The sequence below is a fragment of the Leuciscus leuciscus genome (assembly GCF_965113295.1).
Source record: "Leuciscus leuciscus genome assembly, chromosome: 19".
Lineage (NCBI taxonomy): Eukaryota > Metazoa > Chordata > Actinopteri > Cypriniformes > Leuciscidae > Leuciscus > Leuciscus leuciscus.
Genome location: NC_138743.1, coordinates 38382682 through 38401001, shown reverse-complemented (window position 1 = coordinate 38401001; position 18320 = coordinate 38382682). Strand labels below are relative to the sequence as shown.

At 43.2% G+C, this 18320-nt stretch overlaps 3 protein-coding genes across 4 annotated transcripts in view; 2 read left to right on the top strand and 1 right to left on the bottom strand.

Moving 5' to 3' along the window:
- Positions 1-18320, top strand: part of LOC309482544 (uncharacterized protein) — a 332446-nt gene that overhangs the window by 117381 nt on the left and 196745 nt on the right. The window lies entirely within an intron of this gene.
- Positions 4086-9976, bottom strand: smim8 (small integral membrane protein 8). The gene is made up of 2 exons (XM_082148034.1): positions 9574-9976; positions 4086-4681 (listed from the first exon to the last, which is right to left on the bottom strand). Exons 1-2 carry the CDS (start codon positions 9721-9723, stop codon positions 4523-4525), a joined length of 309 nt encoding a protein of 102 aa, XP_082004160.1. The 5' UTR covers positions 9724-9976; the 3' UTR covers positions 4086-4522.
- Positions 13568-16517, top strand: gjb7 (gap junction protein beta 7). 2 transcript variants are annotated; one of them, XM_082148012.1, is made up of 2 exons: positions 13568-13861; positions 14707-16517. In XM_082148012.1, exon 2 carries the CDS (start codon positions 14837-14839, stop codon positions 15608-15610), a length of 774 nt encoding a protein of 257 aa, XP_082004138.1. In that variant the 5' UTR covers positions 13568-13861; positions 14707-14836; the 3' UTR covers positions 15611-16517. The 2 variants fall into 2 exon arrangements, with proteins under 2 accessions (XP_082004138.1, XP_082004137.1); XM_082148011.1 differs by having other exon boundaries at positions 13570-13861; positions 14823-16517.

The following is an 18320-nucleotide window of genomic DNA, read 5'->3' as shown; positions in this document are numbered from 1 at the left end:
CGCTGAGTGACCCGGAGCCGAGCGGCCGCGAGCGCGCCTCGTTTATAAGAAGAGAGACAGTGGGCGGGGCCATGGAACACGTGGACACGCCCACAAACACGAATGTGTCACAAACGGTCATTTTCGTATGAAACTTTATTATATATATATATATATATATATATATATATATATATATATATATAATCTTACCTAGGAAAACAAGTTTAGCGTTTTTTATTTATTCACAAATTAAATAAATTAATTAGAAGTGATCAAACATTTCCTTGTTTTAAAATTCCAAACAGATCTGTGCATAAGTTGGAAACTTAGGCTACCTTAGCATACAAACAAACCCTTCTGTCATAACTTTATTGACATGAAAAACATTTTTTAATTTTATCTGAAAAACACTCAGTTTGAGGAAGCTAAAAAGTGGATTGGCGAAGAATAAAACTATTGTTTTCGGTCATGTCGGGTAAAACTAATTCCTGTTTACATACCACACATGTTTAAGAGTTGGCTTCTAGTTCACAAGCACATGATGTTACAGGAATCAGACAGAACAGGAGAATCAGCTCTTCAGAAACACAGATCCTGTGACAGAAACACACCGGTGGCTTTAGTCTCAGTGGACACAACGACCATTTTCACCTCACATCTGGAGTCAGATTACAGGGGGGTAAACATGACTATAGAAAGATGGCAGCATCATTACTGTATTTTTACACTGAGATGGATAGGTCTATTAGTTGACCTTAGTAATCTTTGCAGCATTATAGCCAACGGTGAAAAAGCAGTGTTTTTATCCAAAGTGTGCATTGACTGTGACTCAAGAAGTATTAAAGATATTTTAATATCCTTTTATAAATTCGTTCTTAACAATCATTTATTTTGGTATGTTCAGGTAATTAAAGGCACAGATATGGTTCAATGCTAGAGATATGGAGATCTTGATGAGTACATGTTACACACCTTTAGTGGTAGAAAATCAAATGCGGGACACTTACAGCTGATTTACTGTGTTTAAAGAGGAATGTCTGAACAACAAATAAAACTGAAACTAGACATGTGTATGTTTCCCTCTATCAAAATATCTGCATACAGCAGCACTGTCTCCTGCTGGAGAGAGAGAGACACCCGACACACTACTGATACCTCGAGTCTCTCTCCTCCTCCTGCAGAGAGTCTCCTGCTGGAGAGAGAGAGACACCCGACACACTACTGATACCTCGAGTCTCTCTCCTCCTTCTGCAGAGAGTCTCCTGCTGGAGAGAGAGAGACACCCGACACACTACTGATACCTCGAGTCTCTCTCCTCCTTCTGCAGAGAGTCTCCTGCTGGAGAGAGAGAGACACCCGACACACTACTGATACCTCGAGTCTCTCTCCTCCTTCTGCAGAGAGTCTCCTGCTGGAGAGAGAGAGACACCCGACACACTACTGATACCTCGAGTCTCTCTCCTCCTTCTGCAGAGAGTCTCCTGCTGGAGAGAGAGAGACACCCGACACACTACTGATACCTCGAGTCTCTCTCCTCCTTCTGCAGAGAGTCTCCTGCTGGAGAGAGAGAGACACCCGACACACTACTGATACCTCGAGTCTCTCTCCTCCTTCTGCAGAGCGTCTCCTGCTGGAGAGAGAGAGACACCCGACACACTACTGATACCTCAAGTCTCTCTCCTCCTTCTGCAGAGAGTCTCCTGCTGGAGAGAGAGAGAGACACCCGACACACTACTGATACCCCGAGTCTCTCTCCTCCTCCTGCAGAGAGTCTCCTGCTGGAGAGAGAGAGACACCCGACACACTACTGATACCTCGAGTCTCTCTCCTCCTCCTGCAGAGAGTCTCCTGCTGGAGAGAGAGAGACACCCGACACACTACTGATACCCCGAGTCTCTCTCCTCCTCCTGCAGAGAGTCTCCTGCTGGAGAGAGAGAGACACCCGACACACTACTGATACCTCGAGTCTCTCTCCTCCTTCTGCAGAGAGTCTCCTGCTGGAGAGAGAGAGACACCCGACACACTACTGATACCTCGAGTCTCTCTCCTCCTTCTGCAGAGAGTCTCCTGCTGGAGAGAGAGAGACACCCGACACACTACTGATACCTCGAGTCTCTCTCCTCCTCCTGCAGAGAGTCTCCTGCTGGAGAGAGAGAGACACCCGACACACTACTGATACCTCGAGTCTCTCTCCTCCTTCTGCAGAGAGTCTCCTGCTGGAGAGAGAGAGACACCCGACACACTACTGATACCCCGAGTCTCTCTCCTCCTCCTGCAGAGAGTCTCCTGCTGGAGAGAGAGAGACACCCGACACACTACTGATACCTCGAGTCTCTCTCCTCCTCCTGCAGAGAGTCTCCTGCTGGAGAGAGAGAGACACCCGACACACTACTGATACCTCGAGTCTCTCTCCTCCTCCTGCAGAGAGTCTCCTGCTGGAGAGAGAGAGACACCCGACACACTACTGATACCTCGAGTCTCTCTCCTCCTCCTGCAGAGAGTCTCCTGCTGGAGAGAGAGAGACACCCGACACACTACTGATACCTCGAGTCTCTCTCCTCCTCCTGCAGAGAGTCTCCTGCTGGAGAGAGAGAGACACCCGACACACTACTGATACCTCGAGTCTCTCTCCTCCTTCTGCAGAGAGTCTCCTGCTGGAGAGAGAGAGACACCCGACACACTACTGATACCTCGAGTCTCTCTCCTCCTCCTGCAGAGAGTCTCCTGCTGGAGAGATAGAGACACCCGACACACTACTGATACCTCGAGTCTCTCTCCTCCTTCTGCAGAGAGTCTCCTACTGGAGAGAGAGAGACACCCGACACACTACTGATACCTCGAGTCTCTCTCCTCCTTCTGCAGAGAGTCTCCTGCTGGAGAGAGAGAGACACCTGACACACTACTGATACCTCGAGTCTCTCTCCTCCTTCTGCAGAGAGTCTCCTGCTGGAGAGAGAGAGACACCCGACACACTACTGATACCTCAAGTCTCTCTCCTCCTTCTGGAGAGAGTCTCCTGCTGGAGAGAGAGAGACACCCGACACACTACTGATACCTCGAGTCTCTCTCCTCCTTCTGTACACTCTCAGTTCATCAACACACACTCGAGCCGCGCTGGGGTTTCAGTTCTGCTTCTGATCCAGAATCTGTTCACACTGTCAGTCCAAAATCCACGTGAATGTGAACTGAATCTGCTCTACACGTGAAATAACACAAAAAAGCTAACTGCGCCTTAAATATCTGAAATAATGAAAAATGAAGGCAGAATTGTAAGTTATAATGTAAGAATTGTGAGATATAAACTTGCAGTTGTGAGATAAAACGTCACATTTTACCTTTTTATTCTGTGGCGGAAACAACTTCCATATGAAACAAACAGGTAGGAATAGGATTCGCTGAATACGAGCGGACTCTAAATGGATCTGCACAGAAATCAGATTTGGACAGACAGTCTGAAGAAGGCTTTAGTGTAACAGCACAGTGTGTTCAATCACACACACACACACGACCTGAGGTTTGATCACGTAACTGAAGCAGCAGCGCTGATAGAGTGTGTGTGAGCTGCTGCCTGATCATCATCATGTTTCAGAGGCATGAGGAAGGAAAACACAGGCTGTACAGTAAGAGCTCACTCTCTCTCACACACTCTCTCTCTCTCTCTCTCTCAAACACAAGCTAACTGAAGACTAGCTCAGTCACAGTAACAGTCTCACTCACACACACACACACACACACACTCTCTCTCTCTCTCTCTCTCTCAAACACAAGCTAACTGAAGACTAGCTCAGTCACAGTAACAGTCTCACTCACACACACACACACACACACACACACACACACTCTCTCTCTCTCTCTCTCAAACACAGGCTAACTGAAGACTAGCTCAGTCACAGTAACAGTCTCTCACACACACACACACACTCTCTCTCTCAAACACAAGCTAACTGAAGACTAGCTCAGTCACAGTAACAGTCTCTCACACACACACACACACACACACACACACACACACACACACACACACACACACACACACACACACACACACACACACTCTCTCTCTCTCTCAAACACAAGCTAACTGAAGACTAGCTCAGTCACAGTAACAGTCTCAAAAATATTTTATTGAACGATCTTCTCGTCTGAGTGTTGAACACAAACACAGGCTGCTTGTGAAGCTTCAAATCATTATCTGTCAACTCTTCTGTCTGTTACCTCTAATACAGAATTTCTTAAAAGTACCTTAACACGTGCATATTTGAAAATCATGTTTAAAGCCAGTTTCACTAAGGACAGATTATAACTATATGACCCATTTATCAGCTGAATGTAATTAAACAAATACACACACACACACACACTTCAGGACACAGAGGAAGAGAGCAAGACTTTCACTATACTGACATGTCCAGTTTATGTTTATAAATTATTCCTGTGTGATGTGAGGTGCAGTGATGATGATGATGAAGGTCAGTCCCATCTGGAGGTCTTCCTCCTCATGTATCTCTCTCTGCAGTGATGATGATGATGATGATGAAGGTCAGTCCCATCTGGAGGTCTTCCTCCTCATGTATCTCTCTCCGTCGCTGTCCACGGCCTCGTACAGCGTCTGGTCGCTCTCTCTGATGGCGTGCAGATACCCGATGTAGCCGACACACAGCGTGATGCTCAGCAGACCCACGGCCATCACCGCCTTATTCTGCAGGAGAGAGGAGGAACAGCAGAGAACAGTGTTACACGACATCATCAGATCAGTGTGTCTCTACGTCACTGTTACACGACATCATCAGATCACCGTTACACGACATCAGCAGATCACCGTTACACGACATCAGCAGATCACTGTTACACGACATCATCAGATCACTGTAACACGACATCATCAGATCACTGTAACACGACATCATCAGATCACTGTAACACGACATCATCAGATCACTGTTACACGACATCATCAGATCACTGTTACACGACATCATCAGATCACTGTAACACGACATCATCAGATCACTGTAACACGACATCATCAGATCACCGTAACACGACATCATCAGATCACCGTAACACGACATCATCAGATCACTGTAACACGACATCATCAGATCACCGTTACACGACATCATCAGATCACCGTAACACGACATCATCAGCACCGTAACACGACATCATCAGATCACCGTTACACGACATCATCAGATCACCGTTACACGACATCATCAGATCACCGTTACACGACATCATCAGATCACCGTTACACGACATCATCAGATCACCGTAACACGACATCATCAGATCACTGTAACACGACATCAGCAGATCACTGTAACACGACATCATCAGATCACTGTTACACGACATCATCAGATCACTGTAACACGACATCATCAGATCACTGTAACACGACATCATCAGATCACTGTTACACGACATCATCAGATCACCGTAACACGACATCATCAGATCACTGTAACACGACATCATCAGATCACTGTAACACGACATCATCAGATCACCGTTACACGACATCATCAGATCACCGTAACACGACATCAGCAGATCACTGTAACACGACATCATCAGATCACTGTAACACGACATCATCAGATCAGTGATTAACCTGACCATAATGAATCACACAAAGTACAGGATTGTCCTTCAGGATTATATTTATGGGTATTTCTACAACTAATTTATATCACAGGTTTATTTTTCTATTTTTATTAGAACATTCACATTAAAATGTCTTGGGAATTTTGTGTCATGTTTTCATTTATTTTGGTTCCTGAATATCTTTTATGTATAGATCATGTTTAATGTGTCTCAGCCTTTCAGTCTTTAAAATCCATCAGAAAGTTTATTTAAATTTTTTAATCAAAACAAAAGGTAAAATAGACAAACCATTTCTGTACGGTGTGGAAATGAATTACGTTATTCTTGTCCATCAGCTGTAGTGTAGTTTTAACAGTAAAATTAAAAACATAAAAAGGCACAATTATTAATACATAAATAAAAAGTATGATAAAAGTTAAAATTGTAACATACTAAGTAATCGAAAGTATGATAAAAAGCCGAAATGGACACATAAAAGAGTCAAAACATGACTGTCGTACTTTTTGTAATATCATAATTTCGTCTTAAAAGTTATAATTTCGATTTATTGTCATCATTTCGACTTCTTAATCTCATAATCATGATTTCCCACCTCATAAAAACGACTTGTCATAACTTGGCACTCTGTCTCATAATAATGATTTAGAGAAGCGTGTGTGTGTTTCTCTGGTCTCTGTGTCGCAGTGAATGACTGTATTAGCAGCAGTGAGAGAGAGAAGCCCTGACTGTAGTGTGTGTGTGTTAGAGACGGGTGAAGCAGCAGTGAGAGAGAGAAGCTCTGACTGTAGTGTGTGTGTGTTAGAGACGGGTGAAGCAGCAGTGAGAGAGAGAAGCTCTGACTGTAGTGTGTGTGTGTTAGAGACGGGTGAAGCAGCAGTGAGAGAGAGAAGCCCTGACTGTAGTGTGTGTGTTAGAGACGGGTGAAGCAGCAGTGAGAGAGAGAAGCCCTGACTGTAGTGTGTGTGTTAGAGACGGGTGAAGCAGCAGTGAGAGAGAGAAGCCCTGACTGTAGTGTGTGTGTTAGAGACGGGTGAAGCAGCAGTGAGAGAGAGAAGCCCTGACTGTAGTGTGTGTGTTAGAGACGGGTGAAGCAGCAGTGAGAGAGAGAAGCCCTGACTGTAGTGTGTGTGTTAGAGACGGGTGAAGCAGCAGTGAGAGAGAGAAGCCCTGACTGTAGTGTGTGTGTTAGAGACGGGTGAAGCAGCAGTGAGAGAGAGAAGCTCTGACTGTAGTGTGTGTGTGTTAGAGACGGGTGAAGCAGCAGTGAGAGAGAGAAGCTCTGACTGTAGTGTGTGTGTGTTAGAGACGGGTGAAGCAGCAGTGAGAGAGAGAAGCCCTGACTGTAGTGTGTGTGTTAGAGACGGGTGAAGCAGCAGTGAGAGAGAGAAGCTCTGACTGTAGTGTGTGTGTGTTAGAGACGGGTGAAGCAGCAGTGAGAGAGAGAAGCCCTGACTGTAGTGTGTGTGTTAGAGACGGGTGAAGCAGCAGTGAGAGAGAGAAGCTCTGACCGTAGTGTGTGTGTGTTAGAGACGGGTGAAGCAGCAGTGAGAGAGAGAAGCCCTGACTGTAGTGTGTGTGTGTTAGAGACGGGTGAAGCAGCAGTGAGAGAGAGAAGCCCTGACTGTAGTGTGTGTGTGTTAGAGACGGGTGAAGCAGCAGTGAGAGAGAGAAGCTCTGACCGTAGTGTGTGTGTGTTAGAGACGGGTGAAGCAGCAGTGAGAGAGAGAAGCTCTGACTGTAGTGTGTGTGTGTTAGAGACGGGTGAAGCAGCAGTGAGAGAGAGAAGCTCTGACCGTAGTGTGTGTGTGTTAGAGACGGGTGAAGCAGCAGTGAGAGAGAGAAGCTCTGACTGTAGTGTGTGTGTGTTAGAGACGGGTGAAGCAGCAGTGAGAGAGAGAAGCTCTGACTGTAGTGTGTGTGTTAGAGACGGGTGAAGCAGCAGTGAGAGAGAGAAGCCCTGACTGTAGTGTGTGTGTTAGAGACGGGTGAAGCAGCAGTGAGAGAGAGAAGCTCTGACTGTAGTGTGTGTGTTAGAGACGGGTGAAGCAGCAGTGAGAGAGAGAAGCTCTGACTGTAGTGTGTGTGTTAGAGACGGGTGAAGCAGCAGTGAGAGAGAGAAGCCCTGACTGTAGTGTGTGTGTGTGTTAGAGACGGGTGAAGCAGCAGTGAGAGAGAGAAGCCCTGACTGTAGTGTGTGTGTGTTAGAGACGGGTGAAGCAGCAGTGAGAGAGAGAAGCCCTGACTGTAGTGTGTGTGTGTGTTAGAGACAGGTGAAGCAGCAGTGAGAGAGAGAAGCCCTGACTGTAGTGTGTGTGTGTTAGAGACGGGTGAAGCAGCAGTGAGAGAGAGAAGCTCTGACTGTAGTGTGTGTGTGTTAGAGACGGGTGAAGCAGCAGTGAGAGAGAGAAGCTCTGACTGTAGTGTGTGTGTGTTAGAGACGGGTGAAGCAGCAGTGAGAGAGAGAAGCTCTGACTGTAGTGTGTGTGTGTTAGAGACGGGTGAAGCAGCAGTGAGAGAGAGAAGCTCTGACTGTAGTGTGTGTGTGTTAGAGACGGGTGAAGCAGCAGTGAGAGAGAGAAGCTCTGACTGTAGTGTGTGTGTGTTAGAGACGGGTGAAGCAGCAGTGAGAGAGAGAAGCTCTGACTGTAGTGTGTGTGTGTTAGAGACGGGTGAAGCAGCAGTGAGAGAGAGAAGCTCTGACTGTAGTGTGTGTGTGTGTTAGAGACGGGTGAAGCAGCAGTGAGAGAGAGAAGCTCTGACTGTAGTGTGTGTGTGTTAGAGACGGGTGAAGCAGCAGTGAGAGAGAGAAGCTCTGACTGTAGTGTGTGTGTGTTAGAGACGGGTGAAGCAGCAGTGAGAGAGAGAAGCTCTGACTGTAGTGTGTGTGTGTTAGAGACGGGTGAAGCAGCAGTGAGAGAGAGAAGCTCTGACTGTAGTGTGTGTGTGTTAGAGACGGGTGAAGCAGCAGTGAGAGAGAGAAGCTCTGACTGTAGTGTGTGTGTGTTAGAGACGGGTGAAGCAGCAGTGAGAGAGAGAAGCCCTGACTGTAGTGTGTGTGTGTTAGAGACGGGTGAAGCAGCAGTGAGAGAGAGAAGCTCTGACTGTAGTGTGTGTGTGTTAGAGACGGGTGAAGCAGCAGTGAGAGAGAGAAGCTCTGACTGTAGTGTGTGTGTTAGAGACGGGTGAAGCAGCAGTGAGAGAGAGAAGCCCTGACTGTAGTGTGTGTGTGTTAGAGACGGGTGAAGCAGCAGTGAGAGAGAGAAGCTCTGACTGTAGTGTGTGTGTGTTAGAGACGGGTGAAGCAGCAGTGAGAGAGAGAAGCTCTGACTGTAGTGTGTGTGTGTTAGAGACGGGTGAAGCAGCAGTGAGAGAGAGAAGCTCTGACTGTAGTGTGTGTGTGTTAGAGACGGGTGAAGCAGCAGTGAGAGAGAGAAGCTCTGACTGTAGTGTGTGTGTGTTAGAGACGGGTGAAGCAGCAGTGAGAGAGAGAAGCCCTGACTGTAGTGTGTGTGTTAGAGACGGGTGAAGCAGCAGTGAGAGAGAGAAGCCCTGACTGTAGTGTGTGTGTGTTAGAGACGGGTGAAGCAGCAGTGAGAGAGAGAAGCTCTGACTGTAGTGTGTGTGTGTTAGAGACGGGTGAAGCAGCAGTGAGAGAGAGAAGCCCTGACTGTAGTGTGTGTGTGTTAGAGACGGGTGAAGCAGCAGTGAGAGAGAGAAGCTCTGACTGTAGTGTGTGTGTTAGAGACGGGTGAAGCAGCAGTGAGAGAGAGAAGCCCTGACTGTAGTGTGTGTGTGTTAGAGACGGGTGAAGCAGCAGTGAGAGAGAGAAGCCCTGACTGTAGTGTGTGTGTGTTAGAGACGGGTGAAGCAGCAGTAAGTAAACCCCTGACTGTAGTGTGTGTGCATTAGCAGAGGGACAGCAGCAGTAAGTAAACCCCTGACTGTAGTGTGTGTGTTAGAGACGGGTGTGTGGTCACTCGCCGGCCTGATGAAGAGCTCAGGGTTGACGGCGCGGAACAGAGAGGTGGTGTTGAGGCCGCGGAGGCCGGGGCTCCTGTAGCTGCTGTCCGGCTGCCGAGCGCCTGATCCCCCGCTGCTGCTGCTGCTGCTGTCCTGCGGGGGGGTCACCATCTCCTCACACACACTCACACACACACACTCACGCGGAGAAATCACACTCAAACACACGCTGAACGATAATAACACTTCTTCTTCTTCGAGGTCTAACGGCAGCTCTCATCCACATCGTCGCATTACCGCCACCTGCTGGTCTGTGGTGAAGCCACTTTAGTTTAGTCACCGTTCCTCTATCTGCTCATTCTAACGCCTTTCTTCTCGCCCTCGAGCCTCTGTATCTCCTGTACTCGAGTCACGTGTCATTCTGTGTCCTTCAGGAATGAATTATCCGCATGACATTGAGGTTCAAGATCACACACACCGTGACCTTCCAAGACGAAGGAAACCACAGCGCCCTCCGGTGTCGATGAGTGTGAAGGGGTTTTATTTATTTTTTATAATGATGTGATGATATCTTTACTCATGAAAATATATAGCTGCATTTTAGCATTTATATCCCTCGCCCACATCAAGATTGAACCCCTGCATCAATCAATATATGGCTTTATATTGTGTATCTAAATGGAGCTAAAGATATAAAGAGAAATATTTATATTGGCATCTTATTTGACATTCTATCAATAGTCTGACACAGTTCAGGGCAAACTGATCACAGTTACACCTTGATCTGCTCAACAGACTATAATACACTCATATATCTCTATATATTATGTTGTAGTTTATATTTCAATGCATTCTTTTAATGTTTCCTCTTTATACTTGCTCCGTCTGCTATATTTGTCCCTCAAGCCGAGAAATCAAGGGACAAAAGAGCTTTTACGTGTAAAGCCTCAGTTCATTATTTCTCCTGTTGACATTAGATGGATCTCATCACTGTGTGTTTATGCAGGTTTATTATAATGTGTTATTGAGCAATCATTATTAATCACTAGACACTGCTGCAGTGTTCTCATTAACGTCTGTGGGCTTTTTACTCTCTTTCTCTTATTGTTTGTTTGTTGTATGAATTAATAATTGTATTTCCTTTAGTTATGCAGTGATTGTGATAAATATCCTCTCAATAGGTTTATCCTAATACTTAAATCTGAATATGAATGATATACATGTACGTGTCTCTGTACAGACTGATGACGTCTCTGATGGAGGATTATGAAGACAAACAATATTTTCTCTGATTAATCATTCATAACACGAGCAGGAACATGAGTGTAAATAGAGCAGTTATTTTCTGACACTTGTGACAATCACCAATTAATCTGGGTTATATTATGCTATAAATATATATATACTTTTCTTTGCAGCTGATTTGGTTTATATTATCATGGGTCACTGCCATAATTGTATAAAATATTTCCAACCAATTCAATTTATTACATTTTAAGTATTTCATTTGTTTTATATGATTATATAATAATCTTAAGTCCCCCTGTGGTGAAAATCAAGTTTTTAATGTTGTTTATGTGTCTTTGTGGTGTTTTTAATACGCTTTAAGACAATCCATGTGTAAGTTCATAAGTCGACAGCATTGCTGAGTATTTCCTCCTTAAAACTGCAGTGAACCAAAGACAGTCTCAAACACACGCTTTGAAATCGCTGGTGTTTCTGACGTCACAAACTACCTTGTAACCAATCAGATCAACGTGTGATCGTCAACCAGTGGATCTCTGAGCTGAGTGAGTGAGTGGAGGCGGGGCTCATTTGCATATTCATAGAACATATTCTAAAACATGAAGAATTTTTTTTCAAGGAAAAAACATTTAAATATGTCATTTTGGTGATCAAATATGAGTTTTAAATGATAAAATGCCTACAGGGGGACTTTAACATATAATAATAATCCATGATCCTTGACTCATTTCTATTTCTATGTTAAAAAAACATACATCATCACCTTCTCATTTGAAACAAACAGAAAACCCTCGCCCCTCTCCACCCGAACACCGTCACCTGCGTGTCAAGGGATATAAACTCTCTATAAAGGTAAGATGAGTATTTTTCATTTTATATTAACCAAGTTTTACTGTTGCTTTTATGTAATTGTAAAATTCTGAAAGATTTAAGAATGAATGAACTTAACGAAGCCACAGATAAACAGCTGTGTAAAGACTGAAAATGGTCATATTTCCAGTTAATAGTTCTGCATGTCTCTCTTATCTGACACACAGAGTTCATGGAGCTGATGGTCTGACTCAAGTGTTGAACAGTTGACCAGGACCAGGATTAGGAGGCACTGCACTACTATACATGCTTTGTACTTTTGCACTTTGTCCAGCCGAATGAAGGGGCCATTAGTGTGTCCAGTGTGATCACCCACGGGCCCCATTAGGGCTGAGTGTGTGGCTCACCTCGGCCCCATCATTAGCACACATGTGGGACCCGAGTGAGCCCCTATAAGAGCATGTAAGCGGGCCTGCGGGCCCCTGAGGAGCCGATGGAGACACGGCTCCAGTGACAGTCACACAGGGCCTGGAGAGGCCGGCTGGGATCATCAGTTATTCATGCTCACACACACCCGGGGTGTGTCATTAAACCTGCATGTGTTCCCGGTCGTGTTACTCTGCAATACTCTGCATCAGCACTGGCTGTTAAAGATGAACATACAGCACACTTCACACACTTCACACACTTCACACACCAATGACTGATCAGGGATCAGCTGGAAATACACTTCACTTTATTACACACTTCAGCACATTTGACAGTATGGCTGTTCAGGAAAAACATCTGTGGAACGAGGCCGTCTCACACACACACACACACACACACACACACACACACACACACACACACACACACACACACACACACACACACACACACACACACACACACACACACACACACACACACACACACACACACACTCACCAGATCATTACACAGACACAGACACACACACACACACACACACACTCAGATGGACACTCACCAGATCATTACACACACACACACACACACACACACACACACACACACACACACACACACACACACACACACACACACACACACACACACACACACACACACACTCACTTACTCACACACACTCTCTCTCTCTCTCTCTCTCTCTCTCTCTCTCTCTCACACACACACACACACACACACACACACACACACACCTGTAATGCTACTTCACAACTAAAGGCAAGCTGTACTTGAGTTCTGTTAAAAAATAATACTTCTACAATTAGTTACATTTACATTACAATCTAATGTAGACCTAAAAGTTTTAAGTAGAAATGATTAGTCTAAAATTCAAATGTGAAATCACTGTAAAATCATCTGCTGGCATTTGTAGCTGAGAACAGGTTTCAGTTTAACATCTGCTGTGTCAATGAGAACAATGAGAAAACTGTGATTTTAAAGTTAACTCTTTATTGCGTTGGTCCACTTTAGACATTATACTGACTATCAGAAACTTTACAACTACATGTCAACTTATGTCTTATTCTACTAACAGTCTATTACAGTCTATATACTCTAATGAGAGGTAGTTTACTTGTCGTTGTAAAGTTACTTATAGTCAGTAGAATATCTAAAGTTGAGCATGAAAATAAAGTGTAACCAAGAGACTCTGCATTAAAAAGTCAGTTGAATTTTTTAGATACTTCAGAACAATTAAATGTGAATTTTTCAGGTATACTTAAAATATTAATTTAGTAAAATCTTTGACACAGTATCGGTACTTTAACTTGAATCCCTCAGTTCATTTTACATCCCTGCACTGTAAGAGCCTCAGACAACAATACAACACTAAAACATCAAGTATAATTAATTTTTTATATAATTATATATATATAATATTATATAATTTATTTATTTTGAAGATACAGGAACTTCAGTCAGTTTGTTCCCTCATAAGATTGTTTAGGTGTGTAGAGTTAGGAGTGAAGCGTCTCTGCTGCGGATGGAAGAGGCCCGTGGCCCATGGGACTGCAGGAACACGTCTGAGCCGTTTCCACTCAGCGCTGTTTACACTGCTAACACTGCAGGTCATGAGGCTCAGCATCTCACCGCAGATCAGCCTTCTGATTGGACGCTCATCAGCTGGTGGAGCGCCTCACTGACTTCAGAGTCATAGTTACCAAACAGGTGGGGCTCGATGGCAGGTGTGTTTGACTATCAAATAGCACTCGCACACACAGCCCGAGACGACGGGCGGCACAAGGGTGATCACACTACATCAGAGGTAAGAACTTACTTATCAGTGTAAAAATGCCATTTGCCTTTGTTAAGAGAAGTATTTTACATGTTTGAGAACACTTGGTGAAATAATTCTTATTCTGAAACCGTTTTACTAAAAGTTATGAAAATGTTTTTTCTGCATTTTCTCTAAGTGTCAATTTTTTATGTATTAAAAAAGTATTTTTTTCCTCTCTTGGTTATGAGAACGCTTCAGGAACATTCCTTTCATCGTTCTGTAAACAGGAACACTACTTTTGAATGTTCTCAAGTAACATTTAAAAAAATCTATAAATAAATAACTATATAATGTTTTTTGTTTAAACATTGCTGAATGTTCTGCTATGAACACATTTGGGCAACAAGTATAACTTGATATCTTGTCGAAGAGAGCCTCTGCTCTTGCTCTTGTAAGCAAATGTGGCATTAAACGTTCTGTGTGTTAATAATTCACTCTTTAAAATAACGTTGCCAAGAGGAAGAAACATTTCTTTTCGAAGAAACAGTTCAGTAAAATAAAAACTTGTTTTAATAATCTAAAGGAGCCATGGAAAGGTTCTTCATGGAGCCATCGATACCAATAAATACTTTTTTCCCCTGATTTGCCATTAAAGAACCATTTTTTGGTTCCCCAAATAACCTTTCAGTTTTCAGTTCTTAAAATAATTAATTTAATCATCTTTTGCAACAGAAATGTTCCAAGGAAGCTAAAGGTTCTTCATGTAATCATCGATGCCAATAAATATATATATTTTTCCTGATTTGCCGTTAAAGAACCATTTGTTTGGTTCCCCAAAGAACTTTTAAATTATAAGTTCTTAAAATAACTATTTTAATCATCTTTTGCAACAGAATGGCTCCATGGAAGTTAAAGGTTCTTCATGGAACCTTGAATGCCACTAAAGAACCGTTACTCGTGTACATGGTGACCGGAAGGCATTTAACTGAGTTTTCTTCTGACTCCGCAGCGGCCCGATGAAACATGAACTGGGGATTCCTGGAGAATGTGCTGAGCGGGGTAAACAAGTACTCGACTGTGGTGGGACGGGTGTGGCTCTCCATCCTCTTCGTGTTCCGCATCCTGGTGTTCGTGGCCGCTGCCGAGCAGGTGTGGAAGGACGAGTTCAAGGACTTTGTGTGCAACACGCAGCAGCCGGGCTGCGAGCAGGTCTGCTTCGACCACTTCTTCCCCATCTCTCAGGTGCGCCTGTGGGCCCTGCAGCTGATCATGGTGTCCACGCCGTCGCTGCTCGTGGCTCTGCACGTGGCGTACAGGGAGCACCGGGAGAGCAAGCACAAGAGGCGGCTGTACCGGGACAAAGGCAGCATCGACGGAGGCCTGCTCTTCACCTACATCATGAGTCTGGTCCTCAAAACAACCTTCGAGGTGGGCACTCTGCTGGCCTTCCACATGCTGTACAGCGGCTTCCACGTGCCCCGGCTGCTCCAGTGTGAGGAGAGCCCCTGCCCCAACACCGTCGACTGCTACATCGCCAAGGCCACGGAGAAGAAGATCTTCCTCTACATCATGGGCTGCACGTCTATACTGTGCATTATGCTGAATGTGGTGGAGATGGTGTATATCGTGTCCAAACAGTGCTGGAAGTGCTTCAGCAAGAGATACGCTCCGGTGCGGGGCGTCCGGCCTCCCTCCACGTTCACGCTCAGCTCGCCACAGCCTCTGTCCGTGTCCAGGGAGGACGGCGTTCATTCGGCTCGGGCCGGGCAGGAAAGCCTCTCGCTCGCCGCTGCCTGAACCATTGCTCATGCAGAACAAACCTGTGCTTTTCCACTGACGGCTCAAATGCAAATAACTTACCAGTCATGAGTAGCTATGACAGAAGGCACTATTCAAGAGGAAGAATGAGCACTTCCTATATCTTTTGTTGTACTGTATAAACATTTCGTGTCATTTGAGTAGAATCTAGGCAAATTAGACAAACGTCAACATGCCCGCATTCTCGCAAACCAAGGTCAACGAACACACAACCCTGATGGCATTGAATACAGGTTCATCTGAAGTTTCTCAACAGCAGTGTTTTGTGCTGAGAATCAAATAATTTAACATATCATTGTTGGAGTAGTAAAGCTCATGGTAATACAGTAGTCAACATTTGAAGTGGATCAAAACCTTTCATCAAAGTTATACATGAATTTTTTGAACAATACCCGTTCTTGCCTTCATCCTTTGATCAACTTTTTTGATCCACTTCAAATGTTGACTACTTATATGTTTGAATATATTTATTTTTGTACGATAAACAATTGTGGTATGTCTATTGCAAACTCAGAACCACTGGATTAGATTGCACTTATTTGAGTACTGTTTCTTTTTCATGTCTTAAATAAACATCCTTTTCAGATAACCATGGTGGATTAGTGTATCAGTGGGAACGTGAGTGGCTTGGGAACAGAGAGGAAAAAAATGTAAATGACTCCACAACTCTAAAAGCAATAACCACTAGATATGAACTGACGTATACAGAAGGGTCTCATTTAGAGATGCACAATTTATCCGCCACCATAACGGTATCAGCGATATATATGATCATTTTTAACGTTATCGTTATTGGACTGATAAGAAAATTTGGCAGATATGAAAATTACCTATTAATTGTCATTTAAGTGAAATTACTAAACTTAAATATACGAGCTTGATAAAATTTTTTTTAAATCATTCTAGAACAAAATTTCAGATGGCACTTAGAGGCTTTTGCATCTGAACTCTTCATATATTATTAAAGCTAATAAATAATGATTTATGTTCTTCAGCTGAGACGGTTCAGATGCGCACTGATGTTTTTGAATTGCTTGAAATATGATTGGAATAACTTAAAAAAGGAAAATACAGTAAAGTGCAACATGTACAGCACAAGTCTGTCATATAGGCTACATAAAATTGTGAGAACATCATTATAATTGTGTGATTGGGACATGAGACTTGTTTTTATAATCAGGCACTCCAAAATTATATAAAAATTCGGATTTGGATTTAGATTTATCAGCCAATATATCGGTTATCGGTTAAATTATTAACGTTTATCAGACAAAATTTTCATATCGGTGCATCCCTAGTCTCATTCACCCTTGTGTCTGTCTCTAAAATCTATTCATCTATCAATGCATTGTCTGTTTATATGATATAATGGCTTTTGTACTGAGCAGAGGTGGAAAGAGTAATAAAATATTCTACTCAAGTAAAAGTACTACTACTTCAAGGAAATTATACTTAAGTACAAAAAAAAAAAATCTACTCAAGCAAAAGTAAAAAGTAGCTCACTTAAAATGTACTCAGAGTAAAAGTTACTGAGTAACTTTTTTTAACAGCGGAGGTGGGGTGAGGTTTTCCGGTTTTTGGTTCAAATGCTTTTATTATAACAAACTTGAGACCATTTGTTTGTTTTGTTTATTAACATTTCAATAAAAACATGTCTGATTCAATAATTGATAATGAATTAGATTAGCAACTTATTTTTAACATTATTATTCTTAAATTTTTTTATAAATTATTAGAGTCCTATGAAATGTATTTTATTCAGAAAATTTATTTTTCTTTTATGATTTAATACAAATATATTATCAAAAACAGTGGTAATCAAATTAAAATTGTAACTTTTATCCTTTTATTTTTTGGGGGAAGAGAACAGATTTACTAAATTAAACCATGGACAAAAAAAAAAAAATCCTTAAATAATGTATTATTATTGTTGTTGTTTTGAGAAGTACGTTCTATTGTAGGCCTACAATAGTAATATATTTCTGTCATAATTACTCCTAGTTAAACCAAACTTTTATTTTGACGAGTTTATTTGACAATGGTTTTTCTCAAATAAAACGATAAAAATGCTCATTAGGCGTTCTCTCATCTTAGGCGTATGACAGAGCAGCTCTGGAAATGTTCATGTACTCATTGTTTGTGAGACGCTGAAAACACCATGAGCGTCACGCGTACTTGAGTATGTAGAAGTAGAGGAAACAGCGCAGCTCATTCACACAGAGGCACGCAGAATAAGCAGATTATATTTTTACATAGCAGTATTTTTGAGCTTTAATATTCACTGACCATGTCGTGATTAGATTTACTGCACAGCTCTACTTTCGATTTATTCATCATTGTTTTACGTGACAAGTGTTATGTAAATTCTATTTTAATGACTGGATTCCGGGTTGTCCCTCTGCATCACGGAAATCATTCGGCCTTAAGCTATAAACGGGACGTTCCTTTATCTGCACGGAGGGATGGTGTTTTATGTGTTTCCTCCTATTGCAGCCACTTTGCATCCATATTTTTTGCAAATTGGATATCTATTCTCTATTAGTCTCATTATTTCTACATCCGAAGTATTTCCATACTGGCCATGGTTCGCTTCATAAGAACTCAACGGTGTTTCAGGTCTGCATCACTTTTTTTTGCGTGTTTGTTCTCCCATCCTTCAATCAATGCAGTCGTTTCCTAAGCGTGATTT